This window comes from Nothoprocta perdicaria, unplaced genomic scaffold (assembly GCF_003342845.1).
Source record: "Nothoprocta perdicaria isolate Ctin4 unplaced genomic scaffold, notPer1 scaffold_311, whole genome shotgun sequence".
Lineage (NCBI taxonomy): Eukaryota > Metazoa > Chordata > Aves > Tinamiformes > Tinamidae > Nothoprocta > Nothoprocta perdicaria.
In genome coordinates this window covers 645,701-667,488 of record NW_020455546.1, presented here as the reverse complement: position 1 = coordinate 667,488, position 21,788 = coordinate 645,701, and the positions used below count along the sequence as shown (strand labels likewise).

Here is a 21,788-nt window from a genome sequence, read left to right as displayed (position 1 = left end):
AGGAGGAGAGCGCGTGCGATGAGCGGCGCCGCGGGAGCCGCCTGAGGAGACGCGCGCGGCCGCCGCCATGGCCCGCTCCCCGGTGCAGATCGGCCTGCCGGGCATGCAGGTGAGGCGCGGCGGCCTCCCGTCCCCTCCCGTGCCCTTGCCGTCCCCTCCCGTCCCGTTCCATCCGTGCCCCACGCCGCGCGGTGCCCAGCGCGGGTGCCGCGCAGGGCCCCGCGGGGCTCGGCTTGCCCGCCGGGGCCGTTGCCGGCGCCGCTGCCCAGCGGCCGGTGGCCGTGGCGGGCAGGCCGTGGCGGGCAGGCCGGGCCCGGCGGCGCTGACCTTCAGCGCCCGCTGCGCCGCCCGTGGCCGCGGGGCCGGCGCCGCCGCCTCTGCTCGCGGTGGGGCGGCGGGCTCTGCCGCCTTGTGCCCCGGCTGCCTGCCCTTCATGGCTGGAGTGCCGTCCTGGCGGCCCTGCTGCCCTTTATCCCTTTATTTTTTTTTTCTTTTTAAACCCGAATCCTAAAACAAGGCATGTCCAGAAGAGCCCTGAGGTCATTGGTATTTGGCTGTTATAATGTTTTCCACCTATTACTGGGCACTACCCCCTGCACCCCCAGTCCCTCAGAGAAACGCCTCGGAAGGGGGCAGATAGTTCTCCTCAAATCATGTCCCGACTCCGGCTCCCCTRTGCTTCGTTTGGTTTTAACGTTGTTTCCTTAGGATCGTTTCCCCATGAATCAATTTCCAATTCACCAATCTTCTGCCCTTGCTTAGCCCGAGGATTTGCATTAAAAGTGCTACGTTTGCGTGCTACTCAAAATAACTCCTGCATTTCCCACAAGCCGAGGGCAAGAGGGACCAGCAGTAGTCAGCCGGTTTGAAATGATGTGCGTTGCCACCTGCGTAATGCCTTTCTCCTCCTCGAGTCCTTTGCACTCGCGCTCTCCTCTTCCATCTACCCTGGAGAGTTCTCAGCTTCTCTGCGCTGCCAAGCGGTTCATCTGCAGTATCCCAAAGTTCACCCCTTAGTGCCTTTTGAAAGATACGCACCTCCTTGTCAAGGAGGAAGTTACACGGAAAATAAACTGTTTGAACGCTCTAGAGTTTGAATCGTAGAAGCAACAATGAAGATTTCCTGAGACATGTCAGTAACGTGCTGAAGGGTTATGGCCATGCGCAGGCGTGTGGTGCTGGATGCCCCTGGGCCCTCACCAGGGACTTCAGTGTGTGTTTTTCACAGTGTTGAGCGTTCAGCTTCCAAACGCAGCAGTTTGCTGCTCTCCAAAGACAGAGAAGCAGCGGTTTGTAGCTATGGGTAGGGTTAGGTTAATGTTGCCTTTTTTTTTTTTCTTTGAAATATTTTAGAACCAATAACAATGTTGTTTAATGAACTGATTCTACAATATTTGTGAACTTAAAAAGTTGGGTCTGGAGATGCTGGGGAATAGAGTGAAGTTTGCAGGCAGCGCTTATATATGGGRTTACATGCGTTCTCAAAAGACCTGTGATTTCTTGGCTTGTTAYTGAATTTATAATATCGTTAGCTCTACTAAATGAAAGAGGTTCCTCTTTTTATGTCAGGATTTACTTCAAATATTTTTTTCCATGCAAATTTTTACCATTTTTTCTTGATTGTTATGAATCATTGAGTGCTAATTAATATTAACAGCCATATAAGCAACCTCTCCCCTTGCCCTCCTCCCCCAAAAAAGTCTTTGTAGATGGATAGGTAGATGCCTAAGGTTGAATATCAGTAATTTGAAAACTGCTTGTTGTTTTTTTTTTTTGTTTGTCCYRTTCAAAATGTCTAGGTCTGTTCTGCTTTTCAGAGTATGCAGCAGTTTTATAGTGTTTGGTTTTCAGTACGTGATTCTCTTTAACTAGGTAGGTGTTTAAACTGTGTACAGTAAGGTACCTATAATATGTCACATCTGCTTAAATAGAGTGAAGTTAATGGTTTGCGACTTTTCATTATGTAGCAAAGAGAGGAAGAGGGCTCTGTAGTATAATTAAATTGCCTAAATCACGAGACTGTCSTGTTCTTTCTGTGATCACTCCTCACCACCTACCACATTTTGTAACAAATGCTGTAAGCAATGTCAATGACAAGTTATACAACTTTCTCTGATGTTTTTTTTTCTGTACTTATGTAAGAGGACAATCCGTATCSTAGCGTAAGCACAAGTAACTTCTTGCGTCCCAAAACATCACGTGTGTGGACAAACCTTCTTGTTGTGCTGTTTGAGCTGGGCAGAGCAGGGCATAAACAGAGCGGAGGAATGACGAGTTTCGCTCTGAGCAAGACCTCTGATCAGGGCTTGAACGGCAACGCTTAAAAAGTGAGTAGGTATAAAGTAAACCAAAGGAACGAAGAACTGTGGAGGAGATGTAGGATGATTTTGGAAGGTTGTCAAAACCTGAGGTTCAGTCTGCTGTGAAATGGGCATGTTTCAGCTTGATTTGAAAAAGGCTTGGGTTTTGACCTAAATTTTTATGCAGGCAAGTGAGTGTGGACTCAAAGCATATACTGTCCTTGCTTTAAAGGTTTTGTATGTGTGGAGAGGAGTTTGAGCGTGCAGCATGAAGAGGAACCGTAACCACACTGAACGTGTGTTATCTTATGCTTCACCACTAATCGGTGAAAAATGCTTGTTCATCTGAAATCTGTGATGCTTGTTCATCTGAAATGTGTGATGTTTGTGGTACAGTTACTTAGTGACCTGTAATATATTTTGTGATATATTATTAGGATGTATTATTAGGATTTGTAATATATTATTAGGATGTATTGAACCAAAAGGCTAATGAAGCATAGAGTGGCAAAGGAAAGCTGAGGGAAGCTGCAGACCACACAACTGTAGCACATCAAGCTGTTGGATATGTGGCAGCAGCCAGTTTCAATGTAACCTTAAGCACAAAACACTAAAATTAGTGGGGATGAAATGTCTTGTCCCTTCCTTTCCCCAGTTTAAACAGATTTTTGGATTAAGCTGCGTTTGATTTGTTTGCACTTTTCCTGAAGTTATAGAACTAGAAAAAATGGTTGGGCATTTTTACCTCCAGATTTACCATCGATTTTACCCAGCTGTGTGGAATTGATTTTATTAGTATACTTTAAATATGAACTGTATATTATGCGTATTATGGTAATAGCAAAACTACCTTAAATTCCTTTTGAGGAAAGATAAATGGCCCCATCAACTTTAGATACCAGAAAAGTGAGAAAAGCCCCAGGAAGTTCTCCCTTTGGTAGTTAGTTGTGATTAGGCAGTAAGCTGCCCCAGATAGGTAGGGTCTAGATGTGACTGGTGCTTGTTTAAATACAGGTGAAGCAGGTTTTCAGATGTGCTTCCATGGCGTAGTGGACACTAATAGTGCTGGACTGCAGAACTATSGGCTGGAAGTGATTCTTTTGTGTTCCTTTCTTTTCCCTGTTCCTCTCCATTGAAGAGAAGAAAGCTAAGCTCTGAAATGCCCCAAACTCTACGCTTTTCAGATAAAATATTTTCTTGAAGGGTTTGCTTGTGTTCTCAGGTGTGCTTGTATGTCAGCTTCATAAAATTCCTGAGGTGCTTTTAGCTTGCAACAGGACAGACTAATGGAAAAGAAATCCGCTGAGACTCTTAAGTGAAAAGGCACTGCTTTTGGCTTAGGAAATGCCTGAACTGGAAGCCTGCAGCAAGGGTGTTTTGGGAAAGACTGCCATTTACTTACTTGGTCTTATTCTGTTCCGTGGTTGTTTGCTTTTGGCCGCAGTTGGAGACAGTGCCCTGGCATAGGTGGACTTCTACTCTAATCCCATGTGTCTGTTTCGTTGTTCTTGCATATTATGAATATTACTGTCTTTCTTGTTAGGGGAATATGTTATAATAAGCAGCTGTTGCAACTATCTGGTGTGCGAGCTGTGTGTGTTACACTTTCACAATTGCTGGGTGGTTCATTTGAAGTGACTAGTAGCCTCTGCTGCTTGTCTCAACTGTAACATGTGTGTAGATGAATTCTTCCTCATTCTATTTTTTGAAAGTTTGTGGTTACTGTTTAAGTTGCAATTTGATATACKCTGTTCAGTAACTTTGAACACTTTATTGGGTAGCTCCTTGGACTGTTGAAGTTATGACTGAGCTCTTCTAACATATCCAGGCTGATAAGGAAGGTGTCAGGATTCACTGGTATTCCAGGCTTAGTCCTTGGGTGCGAGGACAGAAGAATTGTCATCTTTGTGAATATAGAATTGGCATCTTCTGGCTCAGCAGGTAAAAAGTCGTGTCAGGAAGGTAGGGAGGAAGGGGCCAAACTCTTCTCAGTGGTGGCCAGTGACAGGACAAGGGGCAATGGGTACAAGCTGCAACACAGGCAGTTCCATCTGCATGTGAGGAGGAACTTCTTTGCTGTGAGGGTGCCAGAGCCCTGGCACAGGCTGCCCAGGGAGGCTGTGGAGTCTCCTTCTCTGGAGATCTTCCCAACCCGCCTGGATGCCGCCCTGTGCCCCGTGCTCTGGRTGTCCCTGCTGGAGCAGGGGGTTGGACTAGATTTTCTCTAGAGGTCCCTTCCAACCTCAACTATTCTGTGATTCTGTGATTCTGCAGATGAAGTCTGAAATTTTGGTTGGGAAATAGCTCTTACCGATACTGGAACTGCTCATATAGGTAAATCAACKATAGCAAGTTCTATTAAATATGTGGATAGTGACCTTTTGTTTCTCTTCTCCCCCTGAATCTTGCTGTTAGGCATCTATGGATGTGTTAGAGTTGATTTCCTCGGGATGCATTTCTGTGAATGATTTTGTGGTGGTGTGTTTTACCTAACTTCCAAGGAAGTCATTTTTTCAGGGTGAAGCTTCAATTTTGATAATGTTGTTAAACCTTAGTGGTGTTAATTCAGAGACTGTGCAGTTAAAAAGGAGAGCAGTAGTACTTCTGCTTTCCTGAACTTTAGACTTCATCACCTGGTGAATAGCTGAAGGATTTATTAGGATAGCTTTTGGAAAATGGGCAACAATGAATCTCTGCCTGAATCTGTGTTGGATTCTTTCAGCTGTGTGTTTGGAGCTGTCTGTTTTGTACCTACTTCCCAAGCTGACATTTAATTTTACTGTTTATACAGAAGTTTTTCTAGTGATCCATGAAGTAGGAAAGGTTGCTCTTGATTTGGAAGGATGAGCTTTTGGATGTCTGCTCCAGTCTGCTCGGTCTGCCAGTTACCACGTGAGGAATGTCAGCATTTGCCATTGTGCCTTACTAGCCTCACTGAGAGTGTTGGTAGCCTCTGAGTGGCAAAGAGGGTTTCTGGCAGGAGCGCTTTCTCAGCAGGTAAGCASAAGGGGCTTGTGGCAGGTGTATTTTTTTAGGTATCCACATAGACCAGCCTGACTAGTCAAATATCACAAGGTCCCAGCTTAACGTTTCACTAGGTCCTCTTTTAATRAGCCCTCGTCCTTGTTCCTGGAGAGACAAACAGAAACACCGATGAAATAAATGCATTTAGGCACTGGGGCTTGTGCWATGAGTGGTATATAGGCATTTGCCAGTGGATTTTACACAGTGGTGCATTTTGTGTTTCTGAGATAGGAAATTGGCTACATTTTACATTTTATTTAAAACCTTTTCATTCTCCTTATCTTCTGCTTCAYGCTTCTACGCTTCATAATGATTTCATCCAGAGACTACTTTAGTTTTGGTATACCTACCTGCATTGGTGGAGTCTTAATTAACTGTAATAGTGTGTGCATAAAAGTGATCATAGGTTTTGAWTATGTGGATGCATCCATACCAATTTTATTTGTGGACCCTTCAAACTGAGGGATGAGATTTCATCTGTGGGCATATGTTGATTAGGGGATTTGTTAATTATTCTAAGCCTACGTGTGGGTATGACTTAATAACACAGAAGATACATAGGGAAGCGTCTCTTTAATGTGTTGGATTTTAGATGTGGAAGGCAAATTTCTATAAATATTTTAAATTCTTCATCTCGTCAAAAGAAAGAAGGTAAAGACTCTATGTTCCATGAGAACAGTCCAAGAACAATGTTATTCTGTGATTTTATAACTCATCRTTAAAATGCCCTCCCTTTCACTATAGAGAAAGACTATCTTTATTCCATATTACTTTTTTTTTTTTTTTTGTTCAGAGAAATTTAACTATTAGTGTAGCAATTTTATTTTGACAAAGTTGACAACTCTTAAACAGATACATTTGGGTTTTGTGGCTAATTGATCTTTGTGCCATCATTAGTAAAGGGTGATAATGGCATTCTCAAGTCAGGTRCTGCCAGTAGAATCTGTTTCCTTACAGCGTATTTTAAAGCTTTGGTATATTATTTAAAGCCAAGCTTATATGTTTAGGGTGCTTAGATCTAAAATTAAGCAAATGTAGTTTACTCTTGAAGAGATATATTGAATAGACAGTCTCTTTGTGGTGGAATGGCCTCCATACTTAGTCTACTGGAAGTATATTTGCATGGAATCATTCTCTCTTAGTGAACAAGAACAGAACTGAGAATAATTGTTTATGTTACACAGGCATCAGGCTCTTTAATGTGTTATTTATATTACTATAAAATGAATAGCCTTCTACCATGTAACTGTATAGAAGCTAATACTTGAAACAGGAAAATGCTGGGAATGCTGGTACTCTCCTATTTTTAGTAATGTTGTTAGGCAGTTTCTTAAATCATTGAATTTTGTTGTCAAATGAAAAGATGAATCAAGGATCTCCCCTTTAATTCTGGGAGTGCTGTAGATTCTAAAATAAAAATTTCACCCTCTTTTCCTCAATTGATGTTAATGCAACATCATATTTAAATGCTTCTTATTACTGTTATTTGTTTGGCCAGTCATCCTAGTGTAGGGAATTTGCACAGAGTCACTACTTTCTGGGAATAAAGAATAACTTCGCATATTAAAGGTGTGGGTTTTACAGTATTTGTAGATGAATGATCTTTTTAGGAAGTAGGAATGAGTACAAGACATTTTTCCAAGAAGTACTGTTTGGCATTCTTTCCCTTAGTTGTTTTTCCTATTTGGAATCTAAAATGTTCTTCCTGAAGACTCATAAAAAGCAGTCTTTGATTGATGAGCTATTTGTCTTGCCATTGAACTCTTAACATTGTGCATCAAGTAGCTTTCCAAGTACAAAACACTGTAGCTTCAAGTTGTGACTTTTGTGGCAGTCTTAAGAACCCAAATTGGCATYAGTTCACTGCAAATTTTGAAAGATGTTTTGGAAATCCATGTTAATGCTTTATTATGATAGTTAATTTATTATTTTTTTCCACTGGTGGCATTTCCTCCTCAGAAAGAACAACTTGGTTATGGCAGTGTATGTCCTGAATGAGTAATTACAGCATCAAAGGGAGAAAATGAGGAATGTAGAATATGTGTGTTGGCTTTTTTTCCTCGTCTTTGATGAATTACCAGTGAATCAACTGTATCTTAGTCTTACGCCATGTTAGAACAAATTCTTTCACATTAGTCTTGGCATCCTTCATTAAGTTGGCAGCAGCTCTCTATGATGCATATGAGGTAGCTATCCTAGCTAAGGCTATCATAGCTAAACTGGATTTGTATGATTATGAATAAAAAAGGGGAAGTTGATTCCCTTTGATTCAAATGTTAAAGACTTGGGTTTGAATTTAAAACTGATTAGTGCTTATTTGCTTGAGTAATTAGCTACTCCTTTAAATATCTTAAATCTGCTGATAGTCAGCATTTCCTTGTGGTTCCTGTATGTTGCTCATTTATTCATGTTTATATAGAAATCCCATGCTGTAAATCCAAGTACCTAGTATGTTTTGTCCTTTTGGGTTAGTGGCCAGCTCTTGGAGAACATAGGTGGAGCTTGATGCAATTGASTAAAACTGCACGATTTATCTTCTGCCTTCTCTCTCTGTCATATTTCAGTTTTTTGCCCACTGCAGGAAGTTGTATTGTGTAATTTATCAGTTATTCATATATGATATTTGTGTGTATGTGTATAGCCCTCTGAAAGCAAAACTGTTACAGACTTCAGAGAAAAGGAAGGTCAAGGGAGCAAAAATTGGGGCCTTGCTTCCCTAGAAGCAGTTGCTTCTGATGTTCTGAAATTCTTATTTAAGCGTATGTCTTTGTTTTGCTGTTGCTATTTCCCTTGTGATAGTTCAGGCTCTGTCAGAGGTCTAGACGGACTAMTTTGGTGCCTTTTAACTGATTTAAAAATGTATTGCTAATGTTACTGCTTAAGCCRCTAGCTCTGAAAGGAAAAATTAAGGCTGGTTAATGTATGTGTATTAAAAAACTTTTTTTGAGAGGTAGTTAATGATGTTATAGGAAAACCTGAAAATAGAAAACAGTTCTGAAAATAGAGTGCTGTGTGAAGAARCGTGCCATAAAAGATGCTAGCTGCTCATATTGGAGTGGCTTTTAGGCTTGAATACCTCTTGGTACTTGAGAAAATGGCTTGTTTGCTAGATTTCTGCTGTCTGGTCTTTGTATTAGTTAATCTAAATAAAGGAACATAAAGGAACAATGTGCAGCATCTGTTTTCAAAAGAGATTCATGTTTCTGCACTATATTTGATATGTGGTTSAACATAACTACAAAACAGTCTTGCTCTTTTATTCTTCTTGTTGTTAAATACTGCTTGGTCCTACCGGAAAGAAAATCTAGTTATTCTGTGTCACTTCTGTTCCTGTGCAGAACTGCTCACATGCTCTAGTCTGTTCTTTCTTGTCATCAGTTTGTAAGGGGATGCTCATTGACAACCTGGTTCAGCTAAACTAGTCCTTAGCAAGAGCAGACTGAGTCCTGGAAGTTTAAGATGCTCCTCTTGACGCAAAAATTGGGGCAAAGCATGTTTGACTGCTGGCCGTACCAACACCTAAGTCTTGCTGAATCAAAAGAGAATGTGGCCTGGGGAGCTGTAACCAGTGAGTTAGTTACTAAAAAAACAGTATTTCCCATTAACTCTATTTACAGTTTCAATCTATAGTGCTGCTTTGAATCAAAGGAATTCTGTGAATTAAATTCTCATTGAACAGAATCTGAATAAATATTATAAGGTTTTTTTTTTTCTTTTCAAGGAACTTCTTTTGTCTTTATTTTCTTACTGTAAAACTAGGTTGATTTAGTTCCTTTTCTTAACCCATTTGATTCTTTAGCAGTAAAAATAATTCTTGGTGTTGTATCCATGCCCTGCAGGAGGGAGCCATCTGCAACTATCGCTCGCCACCTCCTCCTGCTGTTGTGTGCCCTCTTTCTATTTTAAATGGGTATATAGATGTATGTTTTTGTTATGTGATGCAAGTAGCCCAAGAGCTTGGGTAAGAAGTTGAGGCACCTTTCTATGTAATATAAAATTTGTTTCATTCCCTTACAGGGTAGGTGACCCACCTAATTTAAGAAAAAGTCCAAGTTTGATCAGTAACTTCTGATGGATATATGTGATATAGTCAGGGTATCTGCTGTAATCATCTGAAGCTCGTTTTTGTAGGAGGTTGATGTTTGTTTTGTGAATGTAACACTGTATGTGAATGTAAAAGACCTGTATAGACTGATAGTGGTTTAAGAAGCAATCTTGTTTGTGTAGTTTTGTTGTTGTTTTTTGTTTAATCTTTTGCTTCTCTCTGTTGGAAGAAATCTCAGTTTTGGAATGTGGAAGTGTGATGCCCTGCAGTTACTGGGGCAGAGAAGACACAGTGACCTTARTCTTCCCCTCTAATTCTGAGAGTTTTTAATCTTGAGCTATAAAATGCCTTGGCTCTGCTACTATAAATAATGTAAATTATTAAGCTTCTGCTTAGCCAACTTCATATGCTTTATTGGTTTATAACTGTTTAGGGAAGAAGGGTGCGTGGTAATGAAATTCAAGAAAGAAATTTAATTTGATTTTGAAGTTCTGCCCTGGCCACAAATAATTTAAGACATCAACTTATGTTAGACAACTTAGGTTAAGATCATAGGCCCATCTAGTMTGATGTTTTGTCTTTGGTGGCTGTCATTGCTAGACGTCTAAGAAAAAGTATGAGARTAGAGCACTGGTGGAAATATGCAATGGAAATATCACAACTGTGATAGCAATTTTGAGCTGACAGATTGGAAGCTAATTTGACAAAATGAAAGTGTATAAAAAGGAGCTCTTGAATTATGATTGCTGATTTCAGAAGAACAGACAGAGAAACTGGAGATCTTGAGTAAAATCAGTGGTGTTAATTGGCTCGAGGACTTGAACATGAAGGTGGCTTGTGATTCCTGTAGCAAAGTGGAAGAAGTGGTAGGAAAAAAGCTGTCTTTTAAAAGCTAATGAGATGAATAACCCTTCATGAGCAGAGAATAGAAACAAGAACTGGAAAGAGATGGAGAAAAAGATTGATTTTAAGTCATGTGCTAGGTCAGAATGAGTGTTTAGTTAATCTGACTAGTTTGGATTTCAGTATCGCTATCTGCTGAGCTCTAAGGGAAAGCAATTCAGATAAGAATTAGGGATTCATAAAAACAAGCCAGTCATGTACAGCAGTGGCTATTGCAGTGTTGATGTCAGAGCGGATGATGCTGCTCTTTTCTCCAGGATTGTTCCTGCCTGCTGGTGCTTGGAGAGTAACCTTCGCACAAGGAAAGTCAATGCATGCTGTTACAATTTGCCAATGACGCAGAATTCAAACGCACCCCTTACACACAAGCGTGTTAGGGCATTCCTGAAGAACTGGATGACCTTGAGGGTTTGGATCGCCAGAAACAGCACCAAGGGTGAGGTGGCTGAAGTAGGAATCGCTGTGAAGAACCTTTGCCATAGGATGGGGGTTCATTAATTGGAAATGCAGAGAAGTAGAAAGAGAGATTTCAGGATTTGCTTCTGTGTTTTGTATTTTGTATGCAGTTTGTGACATGCTTTTTGCAGCAAAGAATCTAGCTCCTTAGCTGACGAGGTGATTGGCATCGTCCTTTTGCAGCAGATGTTGCTCTTCTGCAGCTGCCAGCTGCATTCAGCCTACCTAGTTACAGTCCTCTTGTAGCAGTCCTCTTTATTCTAATATTAGCTGGAAAATGCCATATGCTTAGTTTAAAAAAATTACATAGAGTCAGCAAAACACAGAATCCATCCAAAATATTCTTCTTACGTTCTATACAACCGTACAGAAAGAATATTTATGAAGCTGTTTATTTGGACTCTGTTGGAAGTCTTTACAAAAACGTGACAATAATTGGGGAGAATCCTTTTGAGGTGTTACCTTGGAAAAACAAACAGGAATCAGGCACTCATGTAACTGAATTCAAGCAGTGCACTGTGAATCCAGAGGCCTGAACTGTCCATTTCTGGAGCAGGGCAGATAGGGCATTAGAGACACTGGTATTTTTCCAGAAACACAGGTTTCTAGAAGCTTAAGGTGCTCACTTCAAACACGTCTCCTTGGGAAGAGGTTTTTGCCCTTTGCCTCAGAAGGCCGCAGAGCTCTCTTGTAAGCAGCTGCTGCATCTTTTTGCTCAGAAGAAAGTTCAGGAATGGAAACTTTTTAAATTTTAAAATTATCAAATGTTTTCACAACTCTTCTGATTTGGGAAGGAAAAGAGCAGTATTAAGACCAGATATTATTGAACAAGTCATTTTTCAAAGCTGCTATTAAGTGTTGATTAAAAAATAATATAGGAACACTTTTTTTTTTTTTTTTCTTTCTTCTTCTACTCCTCCTGTCCTGCTTCCCAGGACATTCAGCAACAGTTTTCTCTGCTTTCTGGAATTATTACACAAAATGGCTGCGAAATAAGTCGGCTGCAGTTGTTTATAAAATCCCCAGTTTCATGCAATCAGGAGTGCTTCATACTCTGTAAAAAGCTACAAAAAGTCTCTGAAGCCTGCAGAGGCCACAAAGCAATGGGCCTTATTACATGACCGTAGTAGGTGTTTCAGGGAGTGRGGGAATGAGTGTGTAGGGCCCACAGATCTTAAAGAGCTGCTGGCAAGTTGCCTCCTTACGCTTGTGCTTTGCGTTCAGGTGAGCATTTGTGGCACACTGTGATCCTGGGCAGCGCTGCCTTTTTCAGCCTCTCTGGAGGTGGAACACAGCATTTTTTCAGGCAGCTGTGGTTGGGATCAGTGTGTGACTTACCCAGATATCTTTGTCATGATGTAGAGCTGAGGTTGCTGTGGCWTGGGAATGGATCTAGAAGGTCTGTGGGCTTAGATAAAGCATCCCCAGCAGCTCTTTGCAGCCRCATCATCTCAGATTATAACACTGTGCATACTATATGATTCTGGTTATGTTACAGTTARAGGAGACACTTGTTTTGGTGAAAGGGAATTGAGTCTGATGATGGTTTCGCTCTACTCTGTAATGGCAAAAGATTGAACCTCCTRTCATTCATTTTATTTTCTGGGATAGACTTTGAATAGAAGATATTTAAGAAGACKTAAATCAGGAGGAACTTCTTGGGGCCGTGAAATCTTACAGTACACTTAGAGTCTTTTTCTTAGGACTGATGTCAGTAGAAGTCTATTCTTGGAGTGACATCTTAAAACTGTGATCTCTTGCAGCTTGCTTTGAAGTATTGGAAGTGGCAGTGTCCTCTGATATTTCGAAGGCCACATAAGATAGCTCTGACTATCTGACTCCAGTAACTTCTTCAGGCCCTTGCCCCTTTATGGGTGGTCTTGATTTGGTCATCGTGTGGCAGAAATTCCAGTTCACCTGTGAGGTCCATGTGCTTCGTAGCTTTAGACAAGCTGTTTAAAGTTTCTTCTAAAATATTTTCCTCTTGGGGCCGTGAGAATTAATTATGTAACATTTGATATGTTAGAGCAGGAATAGACATAGCTATAGGTGAGAGGTGCTTTRTAAGCTAAGTTTAATTACTAAAGAGAACATTTTGGCTCTGCTCATTTATGGTAACTTGCAAATTTTCTTTTCCCCATTTACATTTCTATAAAGTTTGGCTAAGAAATATAAAGTGGGTTTATGCTTATTTAGACAACACTCTTTTCTTTCTTATGTGAGCTTTCTTCTCCACAAACAATGCATTTTTGTGCTCATTAGTATGGAGTTCCTCCTCCTGAGCAGAAACAAGTTTGTTTAACTTTGTTTTTTACTATTATTAATTATAAAGATTCCTTGTTCAAAGGYATTAGACTGAAGGGGTACGCAGTGCAACTCATCGTTTGTGTCCTGAGTGACATAAATCCCTCTTGCAGAGACCATGCTAAATTGGCACTTTAAAATACAGGGAAGGGTAAACRTTGTAGTATGTGAATGTAAAGTGTGTAGGAAGAACACATTAATTATGGAGGTGGAAAAAAAGAGTAGTTAGATARGTAGGATGGTGTAGAATCTGAAGTGCTCTCTGTCTTTAAAAATGTTGCGTTTCATTTTAATATTACAAATGCTGAATAACTCTTCTCTTATGTTTTTAACAGACTCTAAAGGCAGATCCAGAGGAACTATTTACAAAACTGGAGAAAATTGGTAAGGGCTCTTTTGGTGAAGTTTTTAAAGGAATTGACAATCGGACTCAGAAAGTGGTTGCTATAAAAATTATTGATCTGGAGGAAGCAGAAGATGAAATAGAAGACATTCAACAGGAAATCACAGTGCTGAGTCAGTGTGACAGTCCACACGTAACAAAATATTATGGATCCTATTTAAAGGTAAGATGCTTATAGCTGATGGCAGTTTGATTTTTATAAGTAATTTTTTCCAAGTTATCCACTTATTATATCTGTTTTCATTGGCAAATTTATGACTCAGAATTTATTTGAAGAAAAAAGAAGTAATGGACAGAAGTTAATGGAAGAAAATGGAGTGTGTCTTTTGCTATTTCTGTACAAAACGAAACTCATTTGGATAGCACCAATTTGCGAAACTCTCAGTAATAATTTAGATTCTTCTGATAATAAAAGGATGCATCTCTTTAATTGCTGGTTACTTTCAGAAAACATAAACCTAAATCTGCGTCTGAGTTGTCAGACAACWCATATCAGCTCTTCTGCTAAGTTTGAAAAATTTTGTCAGCGTTTGAATTAGCAATTTTTTGGCCCTTTTTTTTAGGGAGACTGAACCTAGTCTTGCTCTGAGTAGTTTAAAATTAAAACCAAGAAGTTAATTTATCTGTAAAAGRCAGAAAACACATTAGCCATAGTGTAAGCAAGGGGAAGGGGCTTGCAGTAACTGCCTTTTGGGTCTATTCAACAAGTCTCTTCTGCTCTGCCAGTATTAACTTATTTCAGGCTTCTGTTATAATGGTGCCAAATAAAGGTGTGGATGTGGTTTTGAACTGGCTGAATATAGAGACTGCCTTCTATTAGGTAGTGAAACCATTTGGAAGCCTTTGGCACTGCATTATTTATTTGGTCAGGCTTGATCCTCATCTGGATAGCTTTCTTTTATGACAGTGAAATGGCAAGTCAGAGATGAGAGCTTGTTCTCTTGAAAGGTTTTGAAGTTATGAGTAAGCGGAATATACTTTAAAATTGACTTTCAGACTGCTTTTGCCTGTCTAGAAAATTCTACTTTGCCAGAAGCTTTTCCTGAAAGGGGGACCCGTTTATATCTCTGGATTTCTGAGATTTGATCCCCCCCAAAAAGGATATATTCCCTGACTCCATGGGATGCATAACTGAAGGGACACTTTGTCCTTTCTTCTTTATGCTTTGCACCAATCTATTTGGCCAACTGTGAATTGTTTCAGACCAAATATCCTGGTACCAGTACAGTACTGAAAACCTAAGTGAAGCATATATCTATAAAGCATCAGGAGCTGTATAACTTAATACAGTAATTAAGTTAACTTTTTATCTCTTTATTTCTTCTTGAAACTTCTTGATCTAGGTTGGTAGGTATATGAAGCATGGCATATAGAGAAAGCAAAAGCAGAATTTCTCTCCATGGGGCCTTCTCCCTGCCTCAGACCTTTTTGTTTTACGGGAGAACCTTGGTGGATGAAGATAATACAAGATAATAAAATATTACAGAAAAAGAGAATGCAGGAAAAATAGTTAGGAGTTAGCTGGAAATGCCACCTTATAGTTGTTAATGTAAATAATAGCAAAGAAGCTTTAAAAGAAAATCTCTTATCAAAACTTTGTGCGGGCAGCAGTGAGAGAGAGGAGATCCTAGGGCTCGGTGGCAGCAGTGGGTCTGGTGTGGACCCTAGCAGTGTCATAGGTGATGCTGGTGCCCGTTGCTGCGAGGTGGGCTCTCTGGTAACGCTTCAGGATCTTCCTGTCAAGTGCAGTAGTGTGAATGTTACTGTGAATTTTGCAGCTTGATGTGGTCTTTTTCTAACAGACTGCACAGTGGCTACTTAAGGCTGAGTTACTGATAGCTACAGGAGGAGCATTTAACTTTTTCTAAATGTACAGCTAGTCCTGTTTTTTCGTTACTTTGCTGCCCTGTAAATATGTATCCTCTTTTTCAAGGCACTTTTGATTGGGTATTATTAAATTATACAGTTAAAAATTAAGGTGCTGGAATTATGCGATGCTGCAGTGACAAAACTTTGTAGAGGAAACGTTATATGTGTAGTAAGGTTCAGTTCTATTATTGATACTAATGCTGGGTGGTAATTTAGATGTATAGTTAAGAAGGAATGTATTAACATTTAAAGGAATAAATTAACATTCTTGGCTAAGAATCTTAACTGACTTGCTGTAGAATTGTGCTGGGTTTGCAAACCAGGACTGGTATTTGTAGTTCCAAGAGGCTCATCGTCATCTGACTCTCTCCGTCACCAGAAATGTTCATGTTCCACATGAGGAGCCATCAGGAGACATTATTTCTAACCTGTTTGTATGGCTTAGAACTAGTCACAACATGAAAACAGTTATTTTTTCCCACCAAWTAAACTACTTGAAAGTGAACAAGTAGACAGACTCAGAAAGAGTAAGATCCTTGAGTATTTTGCGAGCCACCACAGCAGTTGTAGTTGCAGCTTTTACTGGGAAGAATGGGAGTTGGAAACTATCTGCCACCTCTCAAAAACAGGAATCTCATTCTCCAAACCCTGTGCAACATGGTGCATGCTCTCCATGTGCTTGGTGGATCTTGGCTGGAAAGAGGTACCATTTCTAGAGTATTCTTAAGTTGATTTTCTGTAACTCATGCATGGCAGACCAATAATTCCATCTCTTTCATTTTCTCTGAGTATTCCCATATCATATTAAACAGGAGGGAGTAGGTTTGTGAGTACTTTTGAGTTTTATTTCCTTATAACAAGTTCCAAGGTGCTGGAAGAGAATGTCTACCCCATCTGGGACTTGGTTTCATACTCATGTCCTTTTCCAGAAGAAAAAAAGGTTTGTGTAGTAACAGCAGACCTGTCCTGATGTCTTTTAAAATGTGTGACAGGTTGAGATTCATGCTTTATTCCCAATGGTGGTTGATAGGCAGATGTTTTTCAAGGTCCTTGAKGTAGACTGAATACCTAAATAGGATTTTTTTTTAATGTGAATCATTTGTCTCTGAGAAATCCTCCTTGTCCTGGTCTTGGTGTGTCTCATGCCCACCTGCTTCAGCTGAGCTGCGCGATCCTGCTGGCCTCGCGTGTGGAGGGATCCGCTGCGGGAGGTCTCCTGAGGGGTGTGTGATACTGCTGGCCTTTTATTCCAAATTCTTCTTMTTATTAGAAATGTATTTGCCTGTCTCAATTATTTTTAATTCAGGCACTAAGCAATGTGTGTGAAGTATTACAGAACTCCCTTTCCATGTGAAAGTAGTATGAGAAGCAGTTTATTGCCTGCATGGAGAAATCTATTCCCCCTAGACTGTCCTTTGTTATTGGAGGCCTTTGTGCCAGGGCCRTGGTCAGAGTTTGGGTGAGCAGAGCAATAAGCTGCACAGGGTAGTAGCTTAGATTGTAACTTTGAGGAAGTTCTTTATTCAAAACAGAAATTCAAGTAGTCAGCTTCTTTCTAGAGCCATCTTTTAAAAATATGATGTTTTCACGTTCCCCTTTTACTAAGACAAAGTTTCTGTGTCTGCTAGGACGTAACTGAAAGCATACATCAGCAGAAGTGTTTATGTGGATGCCTATAGCTCRTGGGAATAAATACCCTTCCTCATCTGCCATGGCCTGTCAAAAACCTGTCCCAGCGTTTCCCAAAGAAACTGGAGTGTGTGGGGAGCACCCCGCTGCCCCCAATGTGATTGAATACTCCACAGAGAGAAGAAYGACATCTCTTTAGAGCCTTATAAAGCTCATTTATACTTGGACTCCTTGGGTCTGTTGCCTTATTTAGATTTTAAGTAACAGCATTCACTGCTTCCTTTGTGATGGAATAGAAATTCCTTGTGCTTATTTTTGATTTTTTTTTATTGAATTTTCTAAAGTTGTCTGCTTTCACCTCTCAGTTTTGCCCACTATTTCTCTTTAGAAGTATTGCTATGCATTTTTTTTATCATCAAAAAAAATCTATTTAGGAGTCTGTCAACTGTCTTTTATGCATATTTCTCTGCTTTATCCCCCTTTCTCCCCTTTAGATTAGGTTATTTTTTTTCTGAAGTTGCTTCTTTACTTATTTATTGGTCTTTTTTTCTTTTTTTGGGGAATCTGTTCTAATTCCCAAATGGTGATGCCTCTCTGATACTTCTGTTTTTTTATTAAGAAATTTCATCACTATTTTGTCGTAACCMTGTAATATTTTAGTATTTCTTTTGGTCTTGAGTTGTTTTTAGAACTATATGGAGGACAATTTATTTGCTGTTTTCTTTTATTCTTAAAAAGATGAAGCATAAAATTTAAAATTTAATAATTTGATTTYATATGTAGATGTGTGTGTATGTCTCTGTAATATGTAATATTACAAATATGTAATATGAAATTTATATGTATCTATAAAACCTAAGAGTAATGTATATAGGTATGTATAAATAAAAAAGCATACAGGTTTTGAATTCATTGTCTTAGACATCCAGATATACAGATAAATGTAAAGATAGGGCAAATGATCACAAAGTATTCTCAATGTTCAATCTAACCAGACACTAGTGATTCAAAACCACTATTGAACTTGTTCTGTAACAAAAATAAAGTATAATCCTATGGTTCTTCATTTCTCAGAGGTATTTTTCTTTGTGCTTTTCAGCACAAAACACTTCGTGCTTTTCAGATATCATCTCCTGACCTATTTGAACATCCTGACCCAATGAGGACGTCATTTCCCTCCTCCTTTCTCCTAGATGCCTGCCCATTATGTAAAACCATTTTAAGGAAAAAGACATTTTTGGAAAGAGCTGACCCTCGTTACCTAAAGGACAGAGGCTGCTCACTTCCCTGTTGGTATTTATGTATGTTTGAGTTATTTCTGTTTTCAGGACATAATACACCCACTGCTCTAAACCATGCTGGTGTTTCTGTATATTGCAAATAAATAGAAAATAACTTGTAATCAATTTTTTATAGATGACATAACRTTCCCTCATGAAATAATGCATCCTTCTTCTATGAAGTTTGATTACCTRGGCTCCGTAGGGCGAATTTGGGCAAATGCAATCTAGAAATAGTGATTTCTTCAGAAAAACAGTGATTCTGAGGGTAATCTGTAGTTGATCTTAGGCTACCAGCTGAACAGGAGGCCTCTAAATAATGTTGTGGCTCAGCAAAAGCAAACCCCACATTGGCAGGGGCCTGATGTGGAAGGCAGCAGTGAGGCCACATCAGCCTCACTGGAGAGCCTGGAAATGGCATGAAGTCCGTCAAGAGCTTCTGGGACAAGAGAAGTTAGGGAGTGACTTGATACATGTATRTGATTTTTTCCCTTTTCTAAGGAATTCTAATAATTGCTAATAATTCAGTGACCTTTTTAGTCTATCGCAAGATATAATAGCTGAAAGGTCAGGCTAAGCAGGTTTCAATTGTTAATAAAACTTTTTTTTTAATGAAGGTAGCTTAAATATTGGAGTAGCTTCCTAGAGGTGGATTTTATGTCATTACGTTTTTTTTTTAACATCAGCATTTGCTGAATTTAAAGCTGTCTAAACTTTCATGCTAAAGCTCAGGCGTGTTAAGGTGGATATGCAGGGTATCTACTATAATTATATTAGTTATTTAATTTTGAATGCACACATTTAGATGTGACTTCAGCGTGTTTTAATTTAATGTTCTTTGGCTTTGTGCATTTAACTGGTTTATTTCAGCTTTTCTGAGCGTCTGTGCCTGAACACCAGCACTTGCACAGAGGAGCAGAACGATGTCCCTCTTCAGTGCCCACAGTTCATGTGAACTCAAGTCTGGCTGGAGCATGTGGAGGAGATAGCAAAAGACTTGGTATAATGGTTCATATAGGCTCTTGGATCCAGTTAGACCATATCTATTTGATATAAAGAATAAATTGAAAGCTTAGATCRAGGCAAGAGCCTATGAAAGAACCTATGAGCTCTCTCTAGCATGAGTGTTTTCCGTGTTTTCATAGCAAAAATGTAGTCCCTTATTTCAGAGGTAGTTACCTTGCAACTCGGATCCTTTGTGGCACGTGCTCTTTACTTCTTGTTTGTTTGCCTGTGCCCTTGAGCGAGGAGGGAGTCCCCTTTGCCTTGTCTGCATTCAGAGATACTGTTTTCATTGTGACTCTAGAATTGTTTTGTTTCCAGAATCCACATTATRTTATCTTTCTGAATCTGGAAAAATCTATGTAGTGAAAGGTGGTGAGTTCAAGACTTTTCCTATGTAGGAGTAATGCATCTCRGAGAGAAATGGGAGTTTCTGTTAACTGTATTTTGTGTTAGCCAACATTTAGGTACTGAAACTTGCCATGTCATTCTGATCTGGAGCCTTCTAAATTTAAAGCAATGTAAAACATCCAACTTTTTTAGAAAAAATATGTTTGCAGTGTTTATGATGATGCCCTAAAAGCTACCCTTTGTGGTATTACAATTACAGGCTGCTTCTATATGCTATGGAATATTCCTGTGCATTACTTCACATATGGTGCTAACTGCTCTTCAGCTGATCCGGCAGGTAGCTGCAATGGGCACTCCTGTTCCACACCCTGCTTCTGTGTTCCTGCTCCTTCTCAGGCACTGGCCCTGCAGGCTGCAGTAGGACTTGATTCGCGGGGAAAACTAGTCCATCCATCAGCACCTTTCCTCCATCCTTCAAAAAAACCCCAGCCTTTGGAAAGACAGACCCCAAGCACGTGCGGATAAGCCGGTTCAGATCCATGGCTTCAGCACTGCCCGTGTCCAGTGCGAAAGGAGAGGTGGAAGGGGATGGCCCAGTGACTCGGAGGTAGAGGAGAGCAGGACAGGGCTTCTTGGTAACAGCTGGGCTACCTGTGAAACCAAAGCCTTGTATTTGATCTTGCCACCCACATCCCAATGGCATAGCACTGCTTGCTAAAAGGAAATAGCATTAAGTGTCCTTTGGTGTCTTGCGTCTGAACTRCTGTACTGGTTTGCTGCTGCTCTTTGAGATACCTGGAAAAGGAGTGTGTGGAGGTGCAGGTTTAACCAGCTGCTGCTGAAAGGGGAAGTGCAGCTCTGCTCTGAACTTACCTGTCTCCTGCACTTCCCTGCCCCATTTTGAGCCTTCAGGGAGGTGGTTCAGCTCCCTKAGAGCTGGCAGATTAACTGCTGTTGTACAAGGTTTGGAGAGAGGGGAGCACAGCATCCTGCACTGCTGGTCCCGTTGGCCATAAGATTTTATGGGAGCACGCTGCTGAATGGCCACTTCTGAGCTTCATTTTAGGAAGCGAGCAGTGCTGCTGCTAACGTGTGTCTGTGTGTATTCGTGTCCTGCTTCAGGTGGAGCCGGTCCACGGTCTGCTTTCCCGTGGAGCAGTTGTGCAAAGAGGGCTTCTGGCACAAATACACATATGCACGTGTGTGTGTGTGTGTGTGCAGTTACTGCAGCTAACCGGAATGCAACCTACAGCACAACTGGTCCTTTATTGATCTGCTCTCAGTGGGGACCTCTAAACATKTGCTGTTTTGGTTGAAAATGTTGCTCTTTATTTTTGCACCGTCAAAATCTTGCCATTTATCTTAGGTAGTTATTATGTGTGCGCTGTATCTTTGGTGTTATATTAGGTTATACTGCTCGGTGAATTTTCTTTTAGAATTTTGAAATATCAAGGCATTTATACAGTTCTCGGGATCAGATAAATCCTGCTACTTCTTTGTATGGTCTCAACGGAAATGTTCGTTTCTGCAGAGCGGTCACATGCCTTATGCACACAGAATGTTATCTGATGGCATGTTGTAGATGACTAAGAAACCTATTAAAATAGCTGAATGTACAGTTCTTAGAAGCTGTTACTTCAAAAGTTGATTAGAGACTCTAAGCTAGTAGACCTCAAAAGAAAAGTTCCTCTTTAAATAGGCTTTAGTACTGTATTGGTTATAGGCCACTACATTTTCTGTATTCAGGAGTCAGTGTTTTTAATTAAGTTATTAAGATTTGTTTCTCTTTCCATCTCTTTTTATTATTATGCTCCTAATTTTTTAAGCTGTTGCGAAGAAGTTAAGATAAAGTAGTAGCTTGGAGATTATTTTCTTAAAACAGTAACTTTAAAAGGAAAGAAAAAACAATCCAATAGAAGCAAAATGGGCATGACTAGAAGGTGTTTATAGATGTTATTAGATATTAAGACAAGAATTGGGTGGTGGAAAGTGGAAAGAAAGTAGAAAATACTAAGGGGACTTTGCAGAACAATGAAGTGTTTGCAGGACTTGGAGTGATGAACTTGGCATAAGAATGTGCTGAAAGACTTGAGTGACTCTAGAGCTGATATTTTCCACTTTAGTAGTAAGGRTTTTGTAGAAGGAGAATTGACCTGTGAATACTGTGTTAAAGGGTAGTGGGATATAATGGTGGAACTGTGAAAGGTAAAGTGAAAAGAGGA

At 40.1% G+C, this 21,788-nt stretch overlaps 1 protein-coding gene across 1 annotated transcript in view; it reads left to right on the top strand.

The window, feature by feature from the left end:
* Positions 1-30: 30 nt before the first annotated feature.
* Positions 31-21,788, top strand: part of STK24 (serine/threonine kinase 24) — a 42,957-nt gene continuing 21,199 nt past the window's right edge. The window contains exons 1-2 of the mRNA XM_026042713.1: positions 31-109; positions 13,368-13,598. Of these exons, the coding sequence (XP_025898498.1) occupies positions 68-109; positions 13,368-13,598 (273 nt within the window). The 5' untranslated portion in view covers positions 31-67. The remainder of the gene's footprint in view (positions 110-13,367; positions 13,599-21,788) is intronic.